The 25,443-nt window shown below is 40.7% G+C and overlaps 2 protein-coding genes across 2 annotated transcripts in view; one reads left to right on the top strand and one right to left on the bottom strand.

Moving 5' to 3' along the window:
* TPK1 (thiamin pyrophosphokinase 1) overlaps nucleotides 1-17,732 on the top strand; it is a 305,419-nt gene extending 287,687 nt beyond the window's left edge. The window contains exon 8 of the mRNA XM_065628899.1: nucleotides 17,485-17,732. Within this exon, the coding sequence (XP_065484971.1) occupies nucleotides 17,485-17,603 (119 nt within the window). The 3' untranslated portion in view covers nucleotides 17,604-17,732. The remainder of the gene's footprint in view (nucleotides 1-17,484) is intronic.
* A 1,364-nt stretch (nucleotides 17,733-19,096) lies between these two features.
* Nucleotides 19,097-22,166, bottom strand: SEC61G (SEC61 translocon subunit gamma). Its single transcript, XM_065629321.1, has 4 exons — nucleotides 22,084-22,166; nucleotides 21,217-21,316; nucleotides 20,045-20,147; nucleotides 19,097-19,207 (listed from the first exon to the last, which is right to left on the bottom strand). Exons 2-4 carry the CDS (start codon nucleotides 21,308-21,310, stop codon nucleotides 19,198-19,200), a joined length of 207 nt encoding a protein of 68 aa, XP_065485393.1. The 5' UTR covers nucleotides 21,311-21,316; nucleotides 22,084-22,166; the 3' UTR covers nucleotides 19,097-19,197.
* Between the last annotated feature and the right edge of the window lie 3,277 nt (nucleotides 22,167-25,443).

Below are 25,443 nucleotides of genomic sequence, written 5' to 3'. Positions count from 1 at the left end.
AGTCATCCCTGCTGTGAAGCTGGGGAGATGTTCCCAGAGCGTGGAGAGGCAGAATCTGACATTGTCTATGATAAAGTATAACGGAAGAGCCTCCCGTTCTAAATGGCTGATGCTGTTGGGGGCTCTGTGAAGCAGATGTTATTAATATCAATGAGGGTCTGTAATAGTCTCCCACAGGACAAGTGACATTTAAGGATTCAAGACTGAAATAAATGAGAAATAGAACAGGACCCAGGACCATTAGAGAATATATTAGAATTGGTTAGTATTATACTGTCTCATTATATATGGGGCTACCTGGTAATACTTTCATTTATTTCTCATATAAATACCTTTCTTCTCTCTCAATCAAGGCCAGTCTGTGTTGTCCCAAAAAATTCAAAATGTGGTCACCTTCTTGTAGATTTTCTTCCACCCGGACACACCATCTCCTTGGCTGCAGAATGACAGACTTAGGGTAAGAGAGGAGGAACCCAGCGTGGATCCTCCAAACACAAGGGACTGTACCCTAACGAGCAGAGGCAGGGCACTACCTTGTTCTTGGTCATTTGTGCTGAGGGGACTCCACTGATTTCAGTTTCCAGTCCTGATTTCTGCTCTGTGGGTGGAGAAGTGTGCCCCTAAGCACAGCGATGGGCATTCCCTATACTGCTGGTAATCACAGTTTTCAGAGTCCACATGGGAAGAAACGCTATAAAAATCAGGACTGGCAAAAGTACTGAGGAATGTGAGGCCACTTCCCTCCATAAGCCCCTCCAAGGCACTTTCAGGTATGTTTTTCCTCGTGTAGTTTTATAGGTCCTGAACCAAGAGAACACTAAAATACAGGGCTGAACGTCTGGGTCTGTGCTGAGGCTCATCCAGAGGGACTAAGGAATAAGGGTATAGAAATCCTTTTCTATCTCCGGTGACCTAGAGACTGAATCTCCACAGGAGAAAAGACGAAGAGTCAAAGCCTGACCACTTTCTCCTGTGCCTTTCCAGAAGTGAGTGAATTTTGATTCTCAGAGAAAACAAAAAGACAGAGGAATGCAAAGGAGGTTGGGTAGGGGATTCGAGGAGCTTGCAGGCAGGTGAGTGATGATGCTGGAAGCAGCAAATGGGCTGTGATCAGGGAGAGGAGTGGGGCCAGCGTGGGTCTGATGGTGTAGGGTGCTTGACAAGATGTAGGGGCAGACTGATGTTACTAATACATTGTGCACTCCTTTTGCATCAGAGTTGGTCAATACAGAGTTAACAGCAGCTTTGGGCCTTAGATACTTCTTAGGATTAAACCAAGAAGGAAGGAGGTAAGCTTGCATAGTATTACGCGGGCCCCTGTCTGGGTGCTCTTCCCCATTTTCTATTGAAGTTATCTATTAACACATCTCAAGAGAAAGATGACCCCAATCTGAAGATTAATAGAGCAGTGTGCAGACATTTCCAGTGATGTGTGTAAAACTCAATTTTTTTTGTCACCGTATGCACCGAGGTGTTCTTTATCAGCAGATATCTAGATCTTAAAAACCAGGCTGATTATTGAAGAGGGCAGCAGGCAATTTAGGGCACATGGTGTTTTCTTACGACAGAAGCTTTGCTATGAAGTGCAGTAATTTATGTTGATTAATAGCAGCCATCAGAATGTCTAGATTGCTTCATAGGATGAATTTCTAAACATATATCTCTAGTTTGGGTAGTGGGAGGTGAGAAAGATGTATTTGTTTGGGAGATTGGGCGGGAGGATAACTCCTGCATGTATCATTTCTTGAAATGTAGTGCAGGACTTTCACGCATTTCTGAAATTGGTTTGTTGTCACTAGGGTCAGATTAACCCAATTTTGGTTTAATGTGACAAGTAAAAAAAATAATTTCCTCCTCCATAACCAAGCTGCAACCAAAATGAAAGAGACTACACAGTGCCAAGACTGAGTAATTTTTGAATGCTAGATCTTTCTTAGCAAAGCTTTTTCTGTTTTGGACTTCTGTGTACGTGCCAAAATGTAAAGCCATCTTGGCTCAAGCGAGACGTATCTAAGTAAAGCAAGCCACCTTCATTTAATCAAGAAACAAGAAAAATTACCATAATTATTTTAAGAAAAATTGCTTTGGGGAGAAAAAGAGAGGAGTTTTCATACCATGTTATTATTGATATCGTTAAGGTTATAAATAAAAAGATCGATTTAAAAGTAGAAGGGCTTTGCTAGGCTAAGTTTTGTCTTGTTCTGCTTGCTTTTTAAATCAAGAATTAAAGGCAACGATGGGTCTAGATGTTGTTGTCAGAAGTTGCAAATTTCTCTGTCCTTTTTCCATTGTGTTTTATGGTCAGAGGTTTTAAAAGGAATCCTTTGGACTTCGATTCATCACAACACAGGCTGGGTGCTGAGATTTTTATGGTATCAGTGACATCTGTGTGGACTTCGCATAAGTACATGATTTAGTACCTCCCTGAACTGTAGCCTGCAGAAAAGAATGGTGAACTAAGCGGACTAGATAAGGTCCCTGAAGATGATAGTGAATGTACTCAAATGGCCTGAAGATTTGTACTGTTTGAATCCAATCTCCCTAAGGGAATGATAGTGAGATCTACTAGGTGTTTTCAAAGTGGTAAGTACATTCACAGTATGACCCATCTCAGCCTGCAGATCTTTTGCAAGGATGGTCCTGGATTACAACCTTCTATGAAGTGTGAGGAGTTTGAGTTCCAGGATCTTCAGCAGGGCGTACACTGAAATTAGACCCATTAGCAATTAAGGCGTTTTGAGGAGAGGGTTTGATGTCTTAGACCATCATGATTCCATGCAGAACTTGTTAAAATACTGGTGATAATGCTACATCAAACTGAGTGTTCTGTGATATATGGTCTGATACCAGTACCTGTAGGAGATCAGAATTTAATAAAAAAAAAATCAATATTTGCTTCCTGTTTTGGAAGAAAAGGTTTCTGTATTGACAGACAGACAACTGCTGTGCATGTAATTTCCTAACCTTGTCTTCTATGACTTTGTTATACAGAGCTGGATGTACATATGCAACAGAAGGAAAACTACAGCATAACCTGACGGTAGTTCCTTTAGGCTGAATGCAAGCATGGCATATTCTTATGAGACGCTTGTAAAACTTTATTTCCAAATAGCAGCAACGAGTAGTGGTTTCCAGCATGTCTCCTGGAGCTCTGGAAATGGATATTTTACTCAGCACTAAGAATAAGAGCCAGCTGGGGTTTGTTCGGATAAGCTCTTTCCTTCTTGATGTATTTTAATATCTCCATTTTTGCCACAAGTGTCTTCAAGTTAGTATTATTTCCTTTTTTTTTTTTTTTTTTAAGACTTCAGCTTTCCATGTTTGTGGTCCAGAACCCACCAGTCTGCCAAAGATAAACTGAAATAGGATGTGTCTGTTGGGCCTGTAACTTCCTCCTAAAGGAAAAAAGTGAAAGACTCCAAATTTTGAGTTTTTCATCTTTCTCTGGTGTTACCTTTTGTTTCAGTAGGAAAAAGACTGATAGAATCAATTACAGCTTTTTCTTCTGTTTTCAGACCTGAGCTAAGAAAGCACAAAAGCAGCAGCACACTTTTGCCCAGTATATTGCAATGTAATTGCATCGTTCAATAAAAATTGCAATTGACTCTGCAGTATAAAGGAGAAGGGAATGGGAATGAGAAGCTGGCAGGCAGGTTGTGGCTCACCTTAAAAGTATGCACGAGGAGCGTAATGTATCAATGGAAGAGTAGATAGGACTAGGCCCTGGGGGTTATATTCTCATTACCTGTTCACAAAATGTGAAGGGGGAGTAGACTGGCAGACTAAACTTATTAACTATTTTCTATTTGGGGAAGATTAAGTTTTGAGGAAAAACATCCAGTAATCACCGGGGTACTATTCATATCATTGTAAACTTGTGTCAACTTAACTGATTTTAATAACAATTATTATTATAAAAAACAGTAACTCTTATCTCTGCCACTGCACACGTGCTGTTGTAATGAGGAATTTTCCTTTTTTTCCTTTTCCCTTCTGCTCCTTCACACAATACCCTGACTTAACTCATTTTTTCTCCCCTCTTCCCCCCAGCTGTCAATCACTGTCACATTGCTTTGCATCACATGCATCAAGAAGAGCAGCTTTCTCCATCGAATAAGCCAATTCTAAAGCTGCCTTCCCAGAGGCTACACAGATTGTACAAGCTGGAAGAGCTCAGGAAAGAGTAAACTGGACAATAACAAAGGCTCCCAGAGCTGCTTCTGCCTGCCAATCTCTCATGCATGTATTCACATAGCGCTATATATAGGGCATGCCTCCAGGGCCAGAATCGTGTCTATCAGCTCAGGAGCAGACCTCCTATCCACACCATTAATCACAGTGGGGAGGAGGGAAATGGCTCATTACGCTACATCAGTGATATTGTCCATTCTGTCTTCTGCAAATTACAGGAGTTGTCTCAGCATTGCATTCAGCATCCCCTGACTTTTGAAGTCCATGATCCGTGAGAAGGAACAAAACTTCTTAACAGGACTGTTTACCTGTGGGCAACAGAGGTTAGCCAGCAAACTGCATTTAGTGAGTTTAGAGTGCTATACCAAGGCAAGCTTTCCAAAAGATGTTTTTTTCTGCTGTTAAGTATTTGGTAGTGTTCCTTCCTTCTCCCAAAATGATAGATTTGAGGGAACTTTTCTGTTCTGCAGTATTTTCAAGCCCCTCAGTCCACTTCCAGTATAGTTTGTGCGTGTGACACCTCTAAGGCATCTTTTATGACTGATTGACTTTTGAGTAAGAGCTTCCTGCAGTATTCTGGCCTTCCTTAAAGGTCTGTGCTTTGCCGAAGAATCTTATGACTATTTATGGGTACCCTTTCAAAGCAGCAGGCAGACATTTATCCACCTGGCCGACAATGATGTTGGAAGTCATATAACCACACTTTTGCTCACAGCTTTTAGGCTTGACACTTTATTGCTCTCTTTTCTACTTATGTACCTGTAAATGAGCCCTATACTTCAAAATCTGTATCATCCAGGTTTCACTCTTGCACATGACTTGACATGACAAACGTCTTGCCATGTACCAAACTCATTGCTGCAGGGCTCATCTATATCAGCCCTGTACAGACCTTGCAAAGTTCTCCAGCTCTTCCTGGAAATGTTGGTGTTTTACTTGGTGTTTTCTAAACCCACTCTCCAGTGAGGTTTGTGCTCTCATCAGACTTTCTTCCTGGCCGATTTTAAGGATCGCTGTGAAGTGCTTCCCTTGTTTTCATGAAGTCTGCATTGTAGTGGGCGTGCATGTGATGTTATTTTGATGGTTCTTGAAACGAACCTGCCTGTTCCTGCAAGAGCAGTGCTGCCTGTTCCATAACCGATGCACCTTTTGATAGGTGACCATGCCTTAAATTACAAAATGGATTTAATTGTTCAGTGATCACCAAGCCTGATGTTGGGTCCAAAGGTTGCAGGCGACATCTCTAGGTTTTGAGGGTTACCTCGGTGATACACTGGCCTCTTCCATATCACTGAATGCTTTGTAGTGATATGTAGCAATATACTCCTAAAGTTATGGTATCAGGAAGGATATGTGCTCTCCACATCTTCCAAGACAAGTTGTAGGTCTCACTTGCTTTGAGGCTTCTGTGTTTGGCTAATTATGAAAAGGGTCTACTCTGACTGGAATATCTCAGGATTAATCTTTATATGTGTCAGTATATTCTTGGTTACTTCTGCTTGCTCTGTAAGCATGTAGACATCAGAGATTTTTTTTTATTGGATGTTGTAGAAGATTTAGGATAGTAGAGCACAGGAGAATTCAAATGAAAGGATTATAGCTATATTATTTTTTTCTCCTGTGAGCATTAGTCAGGCTGCATCCATCATGCGTTATGCAGCAGAGTTGTTGAAACTGTTGGTTGGAAAACCCATAGCAGTAGTTAAAGGAATGCTTATAATTTGGAAATACTGTGTGCTTTATGAATGATCTGCCTTATTTGAAAGTAGAAATTCATATTGTTGGGATTTTTTAAATTTTGAGCAAACATACCTAGTTAAAATAAGAAACAACGTAGGAAATTAACTCTTACACCTATGATTCTTCCCTCAGGATAAAGAGATACTCACTCATATTCATATCCTTTTTAACTGTACTTATTTCCCTTTCTAACAATTACATCACACCTCCAAAAATTTGCATTAGTCTGCTGTAGATAGCAACTTAATCAGAAACCTTTTACAGTCCTATTTTTTCATCCTTCAGGTACTTTTAAGAAATATGTGCACTTAAGAGGAATTTAAGCTATCATTGTTTCTAGAACTAACAAATGTTTTTCAAGTAATTTTTAGCAAAATATGCTTTTCCTCTGAGATAATTTTGCTTTCAGTAAAATTTTCTCTATTTCAAAGTAAAAATATTTCACATCTGGTGAATTTAGACAGTTGGCCAGATAGTTAATGTCTATGAAATTCTGCTAGGTATCATACATTTTGTGAAGTGACTACAAATGTCAAGTACACCAAATGGCCAGGGTGGGAAAAGAAATGTCAAATAAGATCCAATCATATTTAATAAGTTTGATTTTGAGTGCAAAATAAAATTCAGAAAGGTTGCGTCCTTAGGTGTTGATAGGAGTGTTTCTCCTACAATACCCCTCAGACACTGATAATTAGTGAGGAATGACAAATGTTTGAAAATGGCAGTAATTTCAGGTGAGATAAGAAACATTCCAGCCTATAAATCAGATTTGCTTTACGGAAACTCTCTATAGCATAAAAAAAGAGACTGAGGATGCGTTTTCTTACTTGGCAATTGCAGCAGTCATGGTCTTTCAACCCCAAGTGCTAGAAATTAGTAGGTGTTGGCAGAAGTAGACAAGCTGTAATGTACTTGGCTTAGTCTTTTATTTTACTCACAACTACTGGATTTGTAATTCCTTTTCCTTCCCACTTCTTGCAAGGTGTTAGGGGTGGTTTATTGGTAGGTTAAAAGCCAATGTCAAGTGCTCCATACAGTACAACAGGCGAGCCCACTGACATGCATCACTGTGCCGTGGCGTTGACTGTTGCAATCCATCTTGACCAATGTGTTTGAAAGCTGAACTACAAATAATCAATTGCACTCTTGAAGCTTTAATGCCTTTGACTGCACCGTGTAGCACTACATTAATTTAGCGGTGCGTTCGGCCCCTGCATTCGAGGGTCAAGAGCTCACATCGCCTGGCCTGGGCAGTGCCCGACCCGGCACCGCATGATTAATGCAGAAGCCTTTAATTGCACTCAGCCCAGGCAGAAAGCATGGTCCTAGGCCTGCCAAGGCAGCAGGAGGAAACATCCCCCAAAACATTGAATCCTTCACAATCACAGGGCCTGGAAGTGCATGACGTGTTTCTGAATGCAGAGGATGAATCGCTAGCCAATTTGCAAAAGGAAAGAGGGAGAGGGGGGGAAAAAAAAAGGCTTTTCAAAGGTCAGGAGGAGGAAATGCACCACCACGCAGAGCGTTGTTCATATTGGAAATCATTACTTGAAATCAATCAGACTTTTCCAGAGTGCACAACTAACTAAAGGATCCTCAGTAGCTAGTTTTCCACTCAAATAAAGTCTTTGACAGTCGATGAGACCTGGGACATGTCTTTGATGATGAATCTACCTTTTTTAGTTTCGGGGACAAACGTTATATAGAACCTGTTGTGTTCAGCAGCATTGACAAGAAATCTGAATCTTGCATCCTAAAAAAGGCTGTAAAAGCAAACAGACAAAAACTTTAAATGAGGCACATGCACTGACTTAGTTATTCATATACATGGCAGGCACCATTCCAATGTACTTCCTGAAGCAAAGTGCTCTAATGGTGAGCAAAGTGGAAGAAGTGGGTATTACTAGGTAAAACAGGCTTTGCTGTGTCATAAGTTACATTTCTATTGGGGGTGGGGTTGAAATTATAGCTTCAAAAGAAGGAAGATTGTGAAGACACAGTGGGCAACACTATTTCAAAAAAATAATTTGTTTTTTGGAGACATGGAGAGCCATCTACTCCAATTGAGTAACTCTGAACTAAAAACTGTGGTTTGCAGTCTCCTGTTGAGTTTCATGTTCTGTCTCAGGGGTGGCATAGATACACTTTGCTGGTTTTCTGTGAGTGAGTTTGGAGGAGCTGCAGCTCCATGAATGTCAACAAATGTTGCAAGTTTACCGTGAAATTTGAAGATAAATGGAATAGAATTAATAAACACCAGTAATGGCTTTATAATTGAAATAGTATAGACATTAGAGGTACATAGAATGTTAGTAATCATATTAATTATTTGTTAACAGAAAGACAAAGTAATAAAATTAAAAATCAAAAAGCTTAGTTGTTCACATGCAGATCTAGGGGGACGTTTTGTAACAGAAATAATTGCTTTTGCTTCATCCTCAGGGTGATATTATCTGTGTCTAATTGTTTTCCTGAAGAAAGCAGAGCAATCTAAAATTCTAAGTAAGGCAGAGCAATTGCAGGGGTGAAAATAACCACATTTTAGAAACCTCTTTACAGCATCCCCCCCCAATGCAGTGAAAGGAAGCAGTGCTGCTAGGAAGGGTAAAGATAAATGGAATTACTTTTCTATTAGAAGTATAATAGACTTTATTAGTTAGTCACCTGTGCTCAGAATAGATCAGCTGTCAGGGAGAGCAAGTAGACGAACATGTACCTTGTGAGCTGTCAGAAGCAGATCAGTGTGGGTTTTTTAAATAATAATTACCCACTTCCAGAGAAATGTTTTAGACAAAAGCACAGCTGCTTTATTGATGATGCCTTTTGTGCATAAGGATGAACAGTCTAGTTTGTTCTTTTCATTTTTCCATGTAAATGTAATATCATATTTCCATAAAACCCTTTTAGGAAATGGTGCCATTTGCTATTAAAGCTTGCATAATAAAATTATTTGTCAGGGATTTAATTTGATAGAGTAGGTTATTTGTGATAAAGTGCTAGTAGCTGAGAGGAGCTGCTGCTTGCATTCAAGAGTGGTGATGCCCTTGCCCTCTGCAAGCCACTGTGCAACCACCTGTCCTGGGATTCGGTGTGGCAGGGCACACAGAAGGTATCAAGTTTTTCTGCACCCTGACCAGTGCTCAGAGGTGAAGGCAACTGTTTGCTTCCTTGTGGTCAGAGGAGCACCCTGAGCACCAGATCTGCTATTCTGGCACAATTTAATAGACCTTCTGGTCTGGCAACTTGATTGAGATGAGGTCTGGGAGCAAGAAACTCTGCAGCTGGTGGTCCAGAGAGTCCATGGCGCATAGGTGGATCCTGAGGGCCACCCAGGAGTCCGAAGAGTAGCTGTGGGCTGGGTCAGTTCTGGTGGGGGCTGGACTTGTGGGAGAAGGGTTTAAATATGCAGTATGTTGACCCCCTCTGCTATTGTAACATTGCATGTTGTGTACAACCAGCTTTGCTTTGTTCCAGCCCACTACCATTCAGCTGTTTTGATTCCTGCCCCTACAAAATGTGACAGAAGCTGGAATTAAGGACTGAGCCTTTACAGAGATTTGTCAAATCATATTTAATTTAATTTTGGCACTGTAGCCCAGTGACAGAGCAACTTGTACAGCAGAACACGGCTCTGGATATGGAGCTGAGCTAGTGCTGGCAGCAATGATAAGGAGGAGACGTTAGCATGCTTAAATTTGTTTTTCGGAGCTGGCGAGGGACTGGCTTTAGATCAACTCCCTTAGGAAAATCACATCCCCACCACAGGGAAAGGAAGCGGAGCAGTGCTGGATTTGCTGGCAGACTTGACATTGGGGATTCTTCCTACACATTGGCAGGCAGTAGAGGAGGTTGACTGGCTGAGACCACGGTGCAATGTTTATGGCAGGGCTGCTGTTCTCCTCTGTGGAGTGGGTGAGCAAGATCTCCGTTTAACCCAAGCTGTGTAGGTATTTACTGAGCAAATATCCATATACTCATATTTCAGCTACAGGCCCAGTTTGGATGTTATGGGAGTAATCATGGTATCTGCACATTTTTGCAAACGATAGGAATAACAGAACCGTGCAGAAGCTGGAAGAATTGTATTATACGTTTGTTTTTAAATCCTCTTTTGCTGCCTCTTATGAATTTATGAATCTAAATGTGACAGAATTTATCAGGATTCCAAAGAATAGAAGAGAAAAATAATTAACGATGTGTTCTGCTTAACTAATATCACACATAAAACCCACTGAAGGTTAGATAGGTTTCTGTGAGAGGGTGGTTTTTTTCATCTTTATCTGAAGTGCTGGAAAGTGACTGTATTTATAGGCAAGATGTTGGTCAAGGTCAGTCCTGGATCTGGTTGTGTTGTAAAGCTTTCTGGTGCCATGTTGTTCGAAGCCTGAGTTCATGGACATAGTCTCCTAGCCCTGAGATTTGGGTCAGGAAAAGATTGCCTGTTCTTCCTCTTCCCCCACCTCTCTTCCCTGTCTCCAACAGCCCCATCATGAGGAATGTAGTGGGAATTTCACTCCTTTCTGTAGCATTGTGTGTGGTCATTTGCTAGGATCATTTGGATATCTTCCTCTAACAAATTCAGTAGATCTCACCATTAGACGCATCGTATCAACTTGGCGGTGTAGCAGCTTTCCAAATAGCAAGTATTGTCAGGTTCTTTACCATCATGTCACACCAGAGCTTCAGACCTAAATGCCAAGACAGAATGTCATTTTTTGCAAATCTTGGGTTTCGGTGTTGTACGAGATTGCCAGTCTCAGCTTTATGTGACTAAGTAATGTCTCTGAAGCATGGCAGCATAATAAGATGTTGTTCACTATGACGTGTCTTCTGGATAAATTTAGAACTAAGACAATTCATTAGCTAATGCACCTCAGCATTACTCTTGCCCCTTTTTTCTCATGAGAATATCCTATCTTACGACACAGACACAGATTGAAATAGCAACAAGTTCATTTTTCTAGATTATATGCAAGATCTATGCAGTAGTGACTGTCAAACTGAAACTATATTTTATTTCTGTAGCTATTGAGTGCTCTAGCACTATTATTAATAGCACCTGTCACTTCTACAGCCCCTCAGAGTTGTAAGTAGTTTGATAAACATTATGCAAACTTACTGGAAAGCATCAAAAATGAAGTAAACACTCTGCTTCTTACTGGCTAAAATAAATTCTTTAAATTACTTCATAGCCTGGTTTTGCCTTTAGCTTAGAGAAACAATCATCCAGACCAGCTGGTTCCATGATTTTCTTTATACTTACATTTTTGGTGAATCACTTCTACTGTTGTAGATTGGTACAGCTTTATCATATCTAGACTGGAAAGGCACTAGTGAAAATAGTATATACAGTTTCCATGTCAGACTTTCCAGGCCACTTTAATTAAGTTAAGAGGCTAAAGTGATTTTGAACAAACGATGGAGCACATCTTGCTGGTAGTGCTAAAATGCTGCTAATAGCCATAGAAGCTTCCTTCAGTTAATTATTCTTGTTGATTTTGGTGAAGCAGTAGTGGCAGCAGAGATGTAACTGTAGGAAGTGCTCTATTTCCTAGCGTCATTTTTATCAGCTTATCATTTTAAATTGCCTTCAAGCAAGTGATGTGACAGGAGGAGCTTGAGTTATTCTTACAGTACCACCATGATTACAAAGCTGGAAAAATATGTGGAAAAAAATGTGTGCTGGAAATAAATGTGAAAACTTCTGACATCCATTTGCATTTCTGAAGGCTCACTCAACATGGGTGGTTTCTATCCAGGGCAGAACATGCAGTACCGTTAACATATTTTTCTCCCTTTTTAAATGAAATTGTTAAGCCTTGACAGCCAATGCTTTTGTTGTCGTTTCCTAAATTCCCACTGATGTGAGGCCAGGCAGCCTGTGCTGCAGAGCCCCTGCCCATAATCTTTGCCAGTGTCTGAACCGGTGGAATAAGGCCCGGCCTTGCCTGCTGGGCCCCCTCCACCCCAAATCCTCTCAATGCTTTCATGAGCCCACTCATGCAAATCTGTTGAGATTACAAAACCATTGTTGTGTGCTACAAAACCAGGTACCAACATTACAATAATTATACAAATTGCCCAATGCAATCTCTGCTTATTCAAAACTCCCCCTGGCCCTGAGGGGACCTGTGCCATGGCAGCCTGGCCTGTCCTCTCCCAGCAGACTCGGCAAGCCTTTGTGGTACTTCTGTGCTGTGTCAGTATTGAAAATAGTTCGTGGTTTTTTGTAAATTACTGTTATTTGCAACTTCCAGTTTTGCAGTTCCCACTCCACAGAGATCAAGGACTCAATTTTTCCTTTGTACACATCAGTGTAAATCAAGATTAACTTCAGTGAAGTCAGGCTAATCTCAGGTGTAAAACTAGGAGGAACGAAAGGAAAGTCAGGCTATAAACTATTTCGTTTTTATTTTTAAATAGCAAAATGAATGCTGCTGTTCTGCAGACACAGGGTGACCTGCAAACTACTAGCTCATGCGTTACTAATGCATCTCCATTTAAATGCAGATTTTTGTTCCTAACAGAGAACTTCAGGGAAATCCTCTCCAGATAAACTATAATAGGATACCAAATGGTGATTCAATACTTCATTTTAACTTGTGTTTCAGTTTATTGATCTTAATTTTCTATCATTTTGATGCCACATTTGCCTAGGGGGAAGAGGATTATATTTACTATAATAAGGCTTTTAATTAATAATTAATTATCTTGATATTCCAAACATCAATGGCAGCAGTGTCAATCTGCTTGTACTCCTGTACCTATTTATATTTTTGATGGTAGAAATTGGCAAGGTGCGACTTTACATGCTTCAGGAAGTAATTGAGACACACAGTTGAGAAAAGGAAGCATAGTATAGATATCATGGTATCATGGGACATGCTTATCGTGACAGTGTTTTATTCTCAGTCATTTGTGGTAACAGTAGTAAGATCTTGACTTGTTGGTAAAATCCCATGAAGCAGGGATCCTTGTGCTACACAAAACATGAGGCCTGACTGATCGACCATTCTCACACCAAAATAATTTCTTTCACTAAATCTGCTCCTTGATAATGAAGGACGTGTCCCTCATAAACTCCTCAATCAGCATGTCCATTAGAGACTGCAGTTAAAAGCCCCTCTCTCAGCTGTCCAGATTTTGCTGTGGTTTTGGTATTGATGTAGGAATAACCAGAGGGCCCGCTTCTTCAAGCAAGCCTTTCAAATTAATGACAGCATTTGTTTTTGCCGTATCTGATATGTTTAAGAAGAACTTTTTCCTCTGTATATCCTTTCCTCAAGCCCTGCTTAAGTGCAGCTTATAAAATGTACATGAGACCCTGATATAAGCTCTCTTCTGCTGGATTGAACTTTAAACTTAAGTATCCTAAATAGCACTATGAAGTCATAGAAATAATGTTGATAAGTCTACTAGAACATGAATACAGTTATGAAGAAGAGTAACCTGATATTCCGAGTTAGAGGTTTTTGTAGCACCTAACAGGTCAAGACTCTATCTAGTTATAATTAGTCCACATTATTTCTCAGTTTCTAGGCTGAAAGCCTGCAGCACAATGGTGAACATATTGCAAGCGAGGCTTAGGTCTCATTTTCAGTACAATCAACTGAAAAATAAAATTCCCAACCATAGTAGGGGTATAAATATGATAGGAGTTTTTAAAATAGGGTGCATTTTGCATATTGTTAACATTTCCAAATGTTGTTCTGGCAACCATAACATTCATCAGTTTGCAAAATCTTACGTCTGATGTTAACTTTTTCCACACAGCAACCTTAGAATTGTGTATTTTTTAAATTAAAAAAAGAAATAATCAAAGACAAGCAAAAAATAGTGGAAATGGGCAGTCTTAGGGTTAATGAGACCTCCTTTGTTGTCTAATTTGGTCAGCAAAAGGGATGTCTAAGAAATAATGATCTTTGTGATTATGCTCCTTTGGGAAGCTCACCTATGAGCTAAACAACTTCTCTAATTTATTTCCAACATTCTCAAACCCTGACAGATTCGACCACCTGCTAAACAAAATAAAAACTGCTAGAAAAACATCCCTCTACTAGCGCATCAAAATAAGCCCTGTTCGTGACCATGTTTAGGTCTGAATTAGTGATGCGTTGCAACCCATCAGACAGAAACGAGAATCTTTTGTTACTGATAAGAACATTGGGCACACCATAAAAAGCTGCCTCATAATTGATTTTGTTAGGTTTTGGGTTTTTTTCTTAAAAGGCAGGAATAGCATTTGCTTTCAGTTCTGAAGTCCAGAGTTGTCAGACTTCAAAACCACACCACAGAACTACCAACTAGTCACCTTCTCATGTAACCACTCTTGACCCCCACGGCTTTCCTTGAAGGCATGACCACCGCGGCACGGTGCCGCTGAGACATGCTGACTTTGGAGTAGCTGGGTAGTGTATTTTTTTTCATCGACAGTCTATTATCAGTAAATACAGTTCGACCGGAACCAAAGCAGTAAGCAAATTCAAAGGAAAAAAAAAAATGTCTATCACTGTTGGAAGGGGGGAGGGGGTGTTGTTTTCAATGAGTCACTTCTGGTTTTATCCAAATCAGCTCTTGAAGGTTCTCATGAAAAACTACAACTATTTGTCTAAAAGAAAATTTTCAGTGATCCAAAATAAAATTTCTTATAATTAGAGAATTCTAAAAATCCTAGGAGTTTTGAGATGGATTTAAAAAATTATAATGCAAAATCCTTTATTAAAATATTTTTTGTACCCATTAAAACTATAAATACTAGACAATAAAAACGTTTTTTTCTTTGGAATGCACCTCGAAAAACGAATCTCATTAGCAACAATGTTTTGGGGTTTTTGTAAATAGGTTTTTTTCCCAAGGCACAAGCTCTTGCTAAGACTTAACAAATAAGACTGAAAGCCATTTAAAAAAAAGGGAACGGATCAGGTAGGAACTGATAAAGCTTCCCACTTCTTTGACCTTGTAAACTTCACATCATAATGCATGACACAGCAGGAAGTTTTCCTAGAAGCAGTACTATTTCCTTTACTGGCTTAAACCTAGTTTTTCACACTAATTACTGTTCATTTAATGAATGGAAAGCATGTGTTTTTAATTATGTTAGTTGAAATGTTGGCTGGTTGTGAAACCAAGTACTTGGAATTGGTCCATTTGAGCCATGTGAATCAGCAGTACTGTTTTATAGTTTTTGCATTTTTTCACTTCAGCATTTCAAACTGTGATGCTTGAACAGAAGAAAATTTGGTAGAGAAAGATAAAAGGCTCCACCTAGTGGGTAAGAACTTTTTATTTAAAGAAAAAAAAAAGGCAGGATTTTTCACTTCATTTTATGCATGAAGAAATACTGCTTCAGATTTTGTTTCATTAATCTGCCGTGTTGTTCTTAATTCTTGCATTCTACAGAGCCATCATTTCATATGCAAAGCTGAAACATTAAGAATTATTCTGTCAATCTTGAGCAAGAAGCAATAAATAATACAAAATGAGTGAGTTTATACAGGAGAAGAGTTGATCCACAAAGTTCTTCCTCCCCCCTCTTCAAGCTTCAATATATAGTAACCACAAATGGATAATTTGTATGTCAGCAAATATTTTAAATTATTTGAGGTTCTTTCCTACTTAAAACTGACTGGAAACATTCATGACTTGACCATAACACTTAACATGGTATTTTGGGAGTATTTTTACACAGGAACACCTGTATGTTACCTCAGCTTCATTAAATCATCTGCTTGCCTGCAAGGGGTGAAATCTGTGTTCTTCGGCAACTTGGTCCAGTGTATCAGCTTCTGGCATGGCACAACCCCATCGGCCCCGCTGTGTCTTCCAGAAGCAAACACCAGAACTCATTTGTCCTGGCATTTGTCTAGGAGCCTGCCTAGCACTCTTGTGTGTCCAAAATCATCCTGGTAGAATCTAGTACCTTTATTTTTGGCATATAATTGATCTAGTACAGTACCTTTTTTTTTTTTTTTTCTTCTTCCCTCTTTGCTGAATTTCTGCACTGCATTGCAGTTTCTCTCCAAACTCTTGGGAGATTCAAATGGCAGGACTCTCCAATTTAAAGCAGTGATGAAACTCTGGTGTTATTCTCTCATTCCAACCAAACATGACCAGCAGCTGAAACCTTCTCTTCAGGGAGTGGGAGCAGGAACAAGTAGCAGCAAGCGCAGATTTGGCAGAAGAGATGCTGAACCACATTGTAGGTCCTGCCTTTTGTCAGACTCTCATTTTCAAGCCATGAAACCTGGCAAGAGCAATTCTGCATGTGCAACTTCCAGCAATGAGTAGACAGTGTAACATGCATTGTAATAATACATTACTACACCCAAGTTTACTATAGCCCATGTTCATATCCACAATTGGAATATTTGTCACGTATGCAAATCACAAAACAGAGCTTAATATGTTGTTTTGCATACCTCTGGATCACAGGGACATCTCCATTTGCAGTGGGCCACTTGATAGCAAAGCCAGAGGATTCTTCCTTCAGTATTAAAGCACAATTTGGCAATTCTGACAGGCCACACAGGCTTGCTGATCTGCCTGAACAATTCCTCCCAGCTGCAGCTCTCCTTGTATCCTTCATGGAAATCTAACTCTCAGTGTCACCAGCAAGTAAGAGCAGCCATTCAGCTTGTTTTACAGACTAAAACAAAGGAGTTCTTACTCTGAACCTTTATGTGAGCAAGGACTAATACAGAATTGACTAGTCTGAGTGGCTTTGGGGAAGTTCATGTTTTCAAAATGCAAGCAATGCTTTCTCCAAAACAGAGGAAATGGAAAATAAAAGTTAAACTGCATTTTTTTCGTGCCTTGGGGACAGCTTCTGTCTTTGGTCTCAGCTTGTAGGAAGTCTATGTAACCCTTAAAACATGTCAGCTAAACTAATACAGGATGATTGTTTAAAACTTCGTGGATATTTCAAAATTATTATAACAACTGCACTGTTATAGCTGTGTTAAACTCTCCTAAAATTGACGTGAGCTATTTGCTGGAGTCATGCCACTTGGTTTCTAATGCATGTGGACACCTACCTCACTAGGCATGCAATAAAAGAAAAGATGAAAGTCACTTCAAAGCGAAAGTTGTTAAGTAATACCACTTTTAACTGTTGGCCTTTGCTCTAGAACTGTTCACATTTTAAGGGATTATAGGCTTGCTGCTGAGCTAAAGCAAATCCCATGCTTGGAACTACAGTAAGATCCTTTGCCTCATTTTACTTTAAATACCTTTTCTAGCACTGGTACTTGAGCTGATGCTAATGAAAGACAAATTGACAGATGTGAAACTCTGGGGACCTCTGCTTTTGTAGTAATCTGCTGTAAACTCAAAATGCTAATTTGGGGATTAAGTATTTATTCCCTCAACAGGTCATCAGAGAGTCTCATACAAGCCTTCTAATTAATATTTAACATAGCTGTTTTAGATGTTGTCTGACTTAGATCTACTCAGCTGTTTTTTTCCCTCTTTACAGGAGCAGCGGTGTTTACAACAATAAATGCACATCAATGCATTTGTTTCAAGAGTACCACTAAGTCTCTTTTTTTCCTATAGCTAACCAGGTGCTGAAGTTTGGAACACTCGTCAGTACTTCCAACACCTACGACAACTCTGGGATTGTGACCATTGAGACGGACAAGCCTTTGCTGTGGACAATGGCTATCAAAAGATGAGCCTTTTCTGATCTGACTCAAATTACTGCAAAATTTCACTGAATTAAGACAGTAAAGCTGTTACAAAACACATAAACAGGCACGGATTTTATGTCCTGAATGGAAAACAAGTCTGAAATAAAAGTCATTTGAGATCAAATCAAGATTAGCAGCAATAATTTAGTACTTCATTCTGGTACCTCACCCTACTTAATCAGAAGACACATGAGCTGCCACCCAATATAATCACAAACAAGTGAATGTGAAGAAACTGCTACTGCTTATCTGGTTAGTTCAGACTGTTTTTACAAACTATGATTTTCCAATACTGAACTATTTTTTCCCCCTCTTGCCTAAAGGAAATATAGTACACAGTTGCATGTAGTATAACTGTACTGAAAGATGATAGCACTATGAGTAGTTAATCTCATTTTTCTGTCCTGGTTTGTGACATATGTAGGTGCTGGTAAAGACTTCTCAAAAAGAGTAATAATTGAACTTTTCTACTTATGAAGCAAGTTTGTGAACTGAAGAAGCTTCAGTTTTGCTGTAATAGCAATATCAGATTTCCCAGTCTTAAGTGCTTTTAAAGTCTGTAAAAGAAGTAGCATTGTAACTTCTGCAAATATGAAATGCTTACAATAAGCTTTTTGGAGTGAAATCTAAATTTCTTAATCTCAATCTGAGAAGGAAGAGCATTGCATCTAGAAGAGCTTTTGCAGGCTTAGTTTTTAAAATCAAAATATTCAACCATTTAATGATGGAAACTTCCATGTCAACAAATACAGAGCCCTTTATGATTCTACATGCAGTTGTCTTACAGAACCAGTATCCAAAATGGGTGTATGTCCTATCCAATAGTGTGAGCAAGTTGTTGAGTCGCTGAAGGATTGCATAGTATCTCTGACAACTAAATTAACCTCAAACCATGCGTTTTAGTAACCAACTAAGTTTGGCTTTCTTAAGTACGCCATCAGAATAAGGACTGGCAATGCAAGGTCTTTGATAGAGTTTTTTTCCAGTCAAGTACATAATATAACCTAACAGGACTTCCAAATTCAGAAAGGGATTAGGGGTAATGATGGCGATTTCAGAAATTAGTGACAAGAATTCCAGTTGACAGACTTTAAAATCACCACTTGAGAGGATACAGTAATGCTGTTTTCTTGCTGTCTACCTTTGCTGGAACAATGCTGTTTACTCAGCAGTAAATTAAGCATTGGAACAGCTTCTGAAGAGAAGCTGTACAGTTGTCACCCTTGGAGGTTTTTAATACTCAACTGGACAAAGCCGTAAGCAACCTCATCAGAATGCAACACTGACCCAGCTTTGAGCAGAAGGTTGGACTAAAGACCTCCCAAGGTTCCTTCCTACCTGAAAGATCCTATTATGGTTGAAAGTAGTAACAAACCAAACCAACCAACCAACCAGCCCCAAAATGCACACCACAATAAACAACACCACCACACTCTACTACTACACATATGCTTTAAAAGATGACTAAAATGACAATGTTGGAAAACTCAAACTGAGCTTGTTTAATAGCAAACAAGTTACAAAGCTGTGAAGTCTTTGCAGCAGGTGTCACAAACATCTTGGTCTTCATAATGAATATTCAGCCGCCTCTGTTGAGAGAACAAAGTAGACAGTTCTAACTAATCCCGTGTGACCAAGTGATCCCATCTGAAGTGTAATTTATCCTCCCACCATTGCCTTGTTAGGACAGACATTGCTACTGTTACTGCTTATCTCCTATTTTCAAACATTTCTCCTTGCCTAGAGGACCACTCTTACAGGTATAAGCAAGCTGCATGTCATGGTCAAGGAGTAGTATTTAACCTGTTCCAGTGCTAGAAAAGGGATTACATCAGCTCTGGAGAATCTGAGGAGTTTATAATGTCAGTACCATGGGTGCTGGTCAACTTAAGAGTCAGGTTTTTCATGCTGCAACGTTCATTCCGAAAGGTATTTTACAGAATGTAGGTACACATAAAGTTTCAAACATATCTAGCACTCAGTAAATGAACAAAACCAACTTTATTCTGTGGCTTGTCATCTTCCAGCATAATCACTCAGTCTTCTTTACCTTACTGTCCATGCATTGATTTTGGATGCCCAAATTATAAACTGGAAACACAAAGTGTATGCAAGATCCAAATTAGGTAAACGCTCTTTGGTCAAATGGACACTGAGGAACTGGAAGTCAAAATATCTGATGTTCAGTTTTGAAGCAGAATACTCAAAAAACTCCTGATGAACTGTGGATCTAATACTTCACAGCATACTAAATTAACAACCTACTTCTTTTGAATCAAGTAATACCTGTCATATTACACTAACATGAAATGCACAGATACTAAAACAACTTGGATCCTGTAGGGCTCATTAACATCCTCTGTTTAAAATTGAACAGGTAAAAATATATGTAAAATTTAGTGAAATTTAAGGTCACATTTACTTACACAATGATATTGTTGATGGGGATATGGATCAATTTGACAAAGAAACCAATAAATCCCATTATTGCAAAGCCTATTGCTGTTGCCATGGCAATCTTCTGGAACTCTGAAAAAAAAAAAAAGAAAATCCAGTTTTTCAGAAGACAGATGAGATTTTAAGAGAAGACACTGCTTTCCAGAAAGTATGGCTGATCTCAATAATTTTAAATAGTAAGAAAAATCAGAAACACTCAAGAGTTCCTAACAATTAATGGAACATTTATTCCATTATCTTTCCTTCATATCCCTACAAGCCCTGAAAATAATCCTCAATAGAGTATCAAAAGTGAAAAGCTGCATTTATGTTTGTCGCAGGAAGACAGCATCTTAAGTCTCTGCAAAAACTGAGTACTCAAGTAATATTTTCAATTATTTTAAGACAGGAGCCATGAAGTGGACTAAGAAGGTCAACAGCATCTCAAAACCCTGCCAGTCTGACAATGAACGAAGTCCCTTACTGATCTCAAAAGATATCAGTAAACTTCATCGTGAGCATGTGAATAAAGCATCGTAACTACTACCATTTAGGACAACCAGTAACATTCTGATTATAGTCATAGCTTCTCTCTAATGCCTTTGAGAAAGTCCAAAAATCTTCTTCTATACTTGCAGTAAAAGTTCTTCCTGTCCCAATCAGGCAGCCACTGACAACTGTGAAGTACTGAATGGGCACGGCAAAAAGCAACGCTATCGCCTTTTGAGTCTCCTACCATGAAGGGTTTCCTCCAAGGTCATGTAACAAGCAGTTTCCTCCAGAATTTCCCCCAAGCTGACTACAATCAGTGCAACTCTACTACCGCATTTGTCTTTTCAGATGGCACGCAAGTTCTTCTCAGATCAGTTTACCTAATACATGAAGATTATTACTTACTGTCTCAAAATGGCTAATTTCAGCTACCTAGCCGATTTCATAAGATGAGTTTTAGTACCAGTTTCACACACCTGGCCAAGACACATTCCAGTTTATTATATCCAGAACCATAAACCCATTAACAACTGGACAGCTGCTCAAGTTTAAATCTCATATTAGAAGCTGAGGAACGTTCACAACAAATAAATAAAGTAATACATGAAAAGATACATGGTAAAATATAAGGTGAAATAAGGATTGTGTTCTAGTTTATTGTGTACTTTACCTTTCCTGTCAGGCTTGGTGCATCTTTTAACAAGTCGTATGGAGTCTTTTACAAACTGGCGGCTGGGTTCCACAAATTGCATTACCTGATCCATGATTACCTGCAAAGATGAACAGATTTAGTAATGGTGGTGCCACGTACATACTGAAAAAGTTAATTTTTTTAATTACAAAAGTAGAAGGAGCAGTAAAAAATCTGCAAAGACTTAACTTAAAACTACTTTTTCCTATCTAACTGGACTTCAAAATATACTTCCACTTTGCAAAAAATAAGGACACTGTGTCAATGTATGAACATGATGACCGACCATATCTACAAAAAATACGAAAAATTATGCTTATCAGCATAGGAGAGGAAAACAACAGCTCCATCGCCGCTTGTTTTCAGCTTATGTCCTACACTTGCTTTTTGAGAAAGCTACTGGAGATTTATAAATAAGACAAAAGTCACCCATTTCAATAAATCCCTAAGCCAAAAGCCGGTGGTGGGTCGGTGAGCACTGACAGAAATACCACGGCCTGATTTTATTCTCAGAACAAGCATCTGCCAGCTTTGCCCCGCAACCAGGACACCGCCTTATGTGGATCCGCGGTCACTGAGCGGCACAGACCCCCCTGACAGGAGGGTCCCCCACAGCAGCCCCTCTCCTGCCCCCCTCATGAAGTGCCCCCAACACTCCCCTCCCGCCACCGCGGCCGGGCGGCCCCGCACGCCCCAGCTCCCCAACCCCAGCCCGTGTTAACAAGCAGCGCCGACCCAGGGCCTCGCTCCCAACAGGGCCTCGCTCCCAACGGGGCCTCGACCCCCGAACCTTCCCCTTCCCCTTCCCCTTCCCCTCCCGGCCCACCCCCCGCCATGGGCCCTCACCGCTCGCGCTGCCGGGCCAAGGCCACGTCGCACAGCGGCGGGGCGCGGTGACGTCACCGCGCCGTGCGCGCCGCCCCGCCCCTTCCCGCCTGGGCGGGGCGGGCTTGTTTTTGAGCAGGAAAAGGAGGATTTTGGGAGGCGTCTGAGGGGCCGTCTTGGGCTGTTCTGCCACAGCGTTGGCCCCCGGTGGGATCGGTGGGGGCAGCTGCGCTGGTTGATGCGCCTGGAATTTAGCCGGGCGGCGCTTCTGTGGGTGTTTGGCCACGAATTTGCTTTTCCGTGCCCTCGTAGCGAGAGGATCCGAGAGGCCTGCAGCGGGACATGGACGGAAGGGGGCGCCGGTATGTCTCGAACAAGTGCTGTTCGATGGAGGGAGGAGGAGAGGAAAAAAAAAACAACCGACCAAAACCAACAACAAACACAGACCAAAAAAAAAAACCACCAACCCACACACAAAATCAAAAAAACCCCAAACAAAACACACACACACAAAAAAACCCCAAACCAAAACAACAACAACCAAACAAAATATATAAATAAATTTAAACCCCACAGTTGTTCAGACTGTGTTGCCTGTGAGTCAGGCATCTGTTGATCTGTAGGAGCGTTGAAGCCAATGCGAGCTGCAGGAGTTCATCGCTTGTGAAAACGTCGGCTCCTGTGGCTTTTTTTTTTGTATAGAGGAGTGTGCTTAAAAATAGGAAAGCTTTTTACATCTCGACACCACCGGTGTGATGTAGAACACTTCCTTCCTTGCATGAGGGGGGTAAAAGAGGCTATGACTGCCTAAAGTGAGCTTTTTCTTGCTCTTCTTGAAAGGAAAATCGAATCATGTAACAAGGAAAGAACAGTGACAACATTTAGCGATTTTTGTCCTTAATTTGCTTTTGATATTATTAATTTCAGACTAGAACTGTATTCCTAGCTGTCTGCCGCCTTTGAGTGTATATTGAGTACTCAAAGCTTATTAATTATTTGTCAGTCAGTCTATGGGGCTTTTGCAGCCAGATTAGGCAAACACTTCGTTGATCTCAACTCATTATTGGATTTAAATGCACACAAGATATTTTCTGTGCTTAACTTTGCTGACAGCCTTCAGGGCAGATGAAGTACCGTCACACCACAGCAGGAGGTTGTTGGATACCACATGGATTTTTTGACAGCCACTTTCATTGCCTTTGCCCACAGGGCAGGTCCCTCAGTATTATTGATCTCCTTCAAATATGAGCTTTCTCTTTGGCTATGGAGGGTTATTGCCTTGGGCTCCTCTACAAGTTTTCTGTGAAGGCCTGGCTTTGAATGTGATTGTGCTTTGAATCAGACCTCATCTAGCACTATGCTTCCAATGGGGCTGTAATTTTGGTGGCCAAATTCTGCTGGACCTCTTCCATTGGCACACTAGCACAGAAAGATCACAGCGTCCATTAGGCCTCCCACGACAGATTTGCATATCATTTGCCTCCTGTTTTTGAGGCCGGTTTGCAATCTGCAAGGGTGAGCAGTCTCTGCTTGGGAAGAGGAAGATCCTCAAGGAAAGCAGCTGAGGGCCGGAGAGCCAAAGTGCGCGGTACCCGGTGCGGCAGAGCAGGTTGCTGGTGCTCTGCATGAGAAGTCAGTATGTGGAGGCTGCCTTTGGTGGGTATTTTTGGTTGGTTGGGTGGGGTTTTTTTCCCTTCAGTGTCACAGATAAATGTGGGAGACTTTACCAAGAAGGGAAACTCACATTTCCAACTGTGCTGCGTGATGAGCCTTGCTGTGAACCATCACTAGGGAGGAATGGTTTCCACAACACTAGGTTCCTGTGACCAAATGACAATGACTGGGGTGGGGAACAAACAAACAGAAAAACTAAAACAAGAAGATACACATGTATGACACAATTCATGACATAGATTTCTGGTTGGATTAGGTTATGATTAAAAAGTATGTGCTGCGATAAAGGTTTGTTCCCCCCAGCCCCCAAATGCTTTGTTTTAAGTTATTTTTCCTGGGGAGAAACATTCTGGATAATTCTAGCACATGCTGCCTGGCTTAAAGATGTGACTTTGTTATCATGTGTTTGCTACTGTGGGTTGTCTGTGAAGAAGGAGAAGATACAGATTGTCCTGTCTTAGCTGTCCCTCATGATGAGCTCCCTTCTTTTCCCACCACGCTTTCCCTTTGGGCTTCAGCAGTGTGGGGGAGAGGCAGTGTCCTGTTTTGTGCACAGAGAACATTTGCTGCTCATCCTCAAATTCTTTCCAACTTTTTTTTTTAGTGTCCTTGAACTAATATGCTGTTACTTAGACTTGGCCATCATGGCAACTATGTTACTTTTCTGTGTATATTTAGCAAGAATCATCTTCATTTACAGAAGACACGAAAAAGTTTACATCCCCAAGGCAAGTGTATTTTTTTTTTTAATTGAAAACTAAACTAGGGTGTTTCGTTTCTACTTTATGGTTCCTGCAAGTTTGGGGAAGAAAGTGGTGTGCTTGCACATGTGAATTTTCGTGACAGTTTTACAAGTCTGCTTTTATGACAATATCTATGCAGTAAATAATCATTCTCTCAAGAGAAGAAAAAGACATCTGTCCTATATTGTCTTTTTTTTTTTTTCCATCCTATTATACACTCCCAAGGAAGGATGATAGTTTGATGGTAGTTTTACTGTTGCTTATGTACATATTTTGATTTGTAGTTTCTTTTTTTTTTTTGTCCTTTGGAGGACGTGAAAGACAAATACCTGCTTTTAACTATAGGCACATTAGACTTGCATAGGATCCATCCCCCTGGATCCGGATGCTTATGCCCATGCTTCGAAGGGGGAGTGAGATAAATCTCTGCTCCAGCCTCTCCTGTTCCCTGCTGCCCACCTGCCCCAGTGTGGCCCGGCGGGGTGGCAGGAGCCAGGGAGCTGCCAGCAGCTGCAGCCAACGTAGCTGTGGGGTCAGCTGGACAGGAGAAAAGACACAATTTTCAGTATGAGAGGAGACTCAGCCTCGGCCTGCTGAGATGGCGCGTGTGCAATCCCTGCGAGTGGCAGGGAGGACAGCTCTGTCTGAAGGGGCCTCCAGGCTTCCCCAGTTCCCTGCAGGGGGTAACTTGTGTCCCTGCCTCTGCTTCAGCACCAGGCAAACAGGAAGAGAAAAGTCGTGCTCATGCTCAGGCTGCTGTGAGGCTGGTGCTGCCTGGCCTCACCAGCTGCTCGATGGTCGGCGAAGTGCTCTTCTCTCTGCATGTCAGAGGGCAGAGACCTGGCAGTTTGGTTTTCTTGCTGTAAGAAGTACTGCCCATGTCTGAGAAGAACATACTTGGGTATAGTGATCCCGGAAGGTCTCCTGTGGCTGCATAAAAAATGGTACATTTGGGATATGGAGT

The sequence above is a fragment of the Caloenas nicobarica genome, chromosome 2, assembly GCF_036013445.1.
Source record: "Caloenas nicobarica isolate bCalNic1 chromosome 2, bCalNic1.hap1, whole genome shotgun sequence".
Lineage (NCBI taxonomy): Eukaryota > Metazoa > Chordata > Aves > Columbiformes > Columbidae > Caloenas > Caloenas nicobarica.
The sequence above is the reverse complement of the archived record's forward strand: the minus strand, read 5'-3'. Positions and strand labels throughout refer to the sequence as shown.

What these genes read in the sequence shown, in the direction of transcription:
- SEC61G (XM_065629321.1), bottom strand. Translation starts at nt 21,310, where the DNA reads ATGGATCAGGTAATGCAATTTGTGGAACCCAGCCGCCAGTTTGTAAAA. An exon ending in CACCAAGCCTGACAGGAAAG is followed by an intron (nt 20,148 to 21,216) that starts GTAAAGTACACA and finishes TTTTTTTTTCAG; the next exon opens with AGTTCCAGAAGATTGCCATG.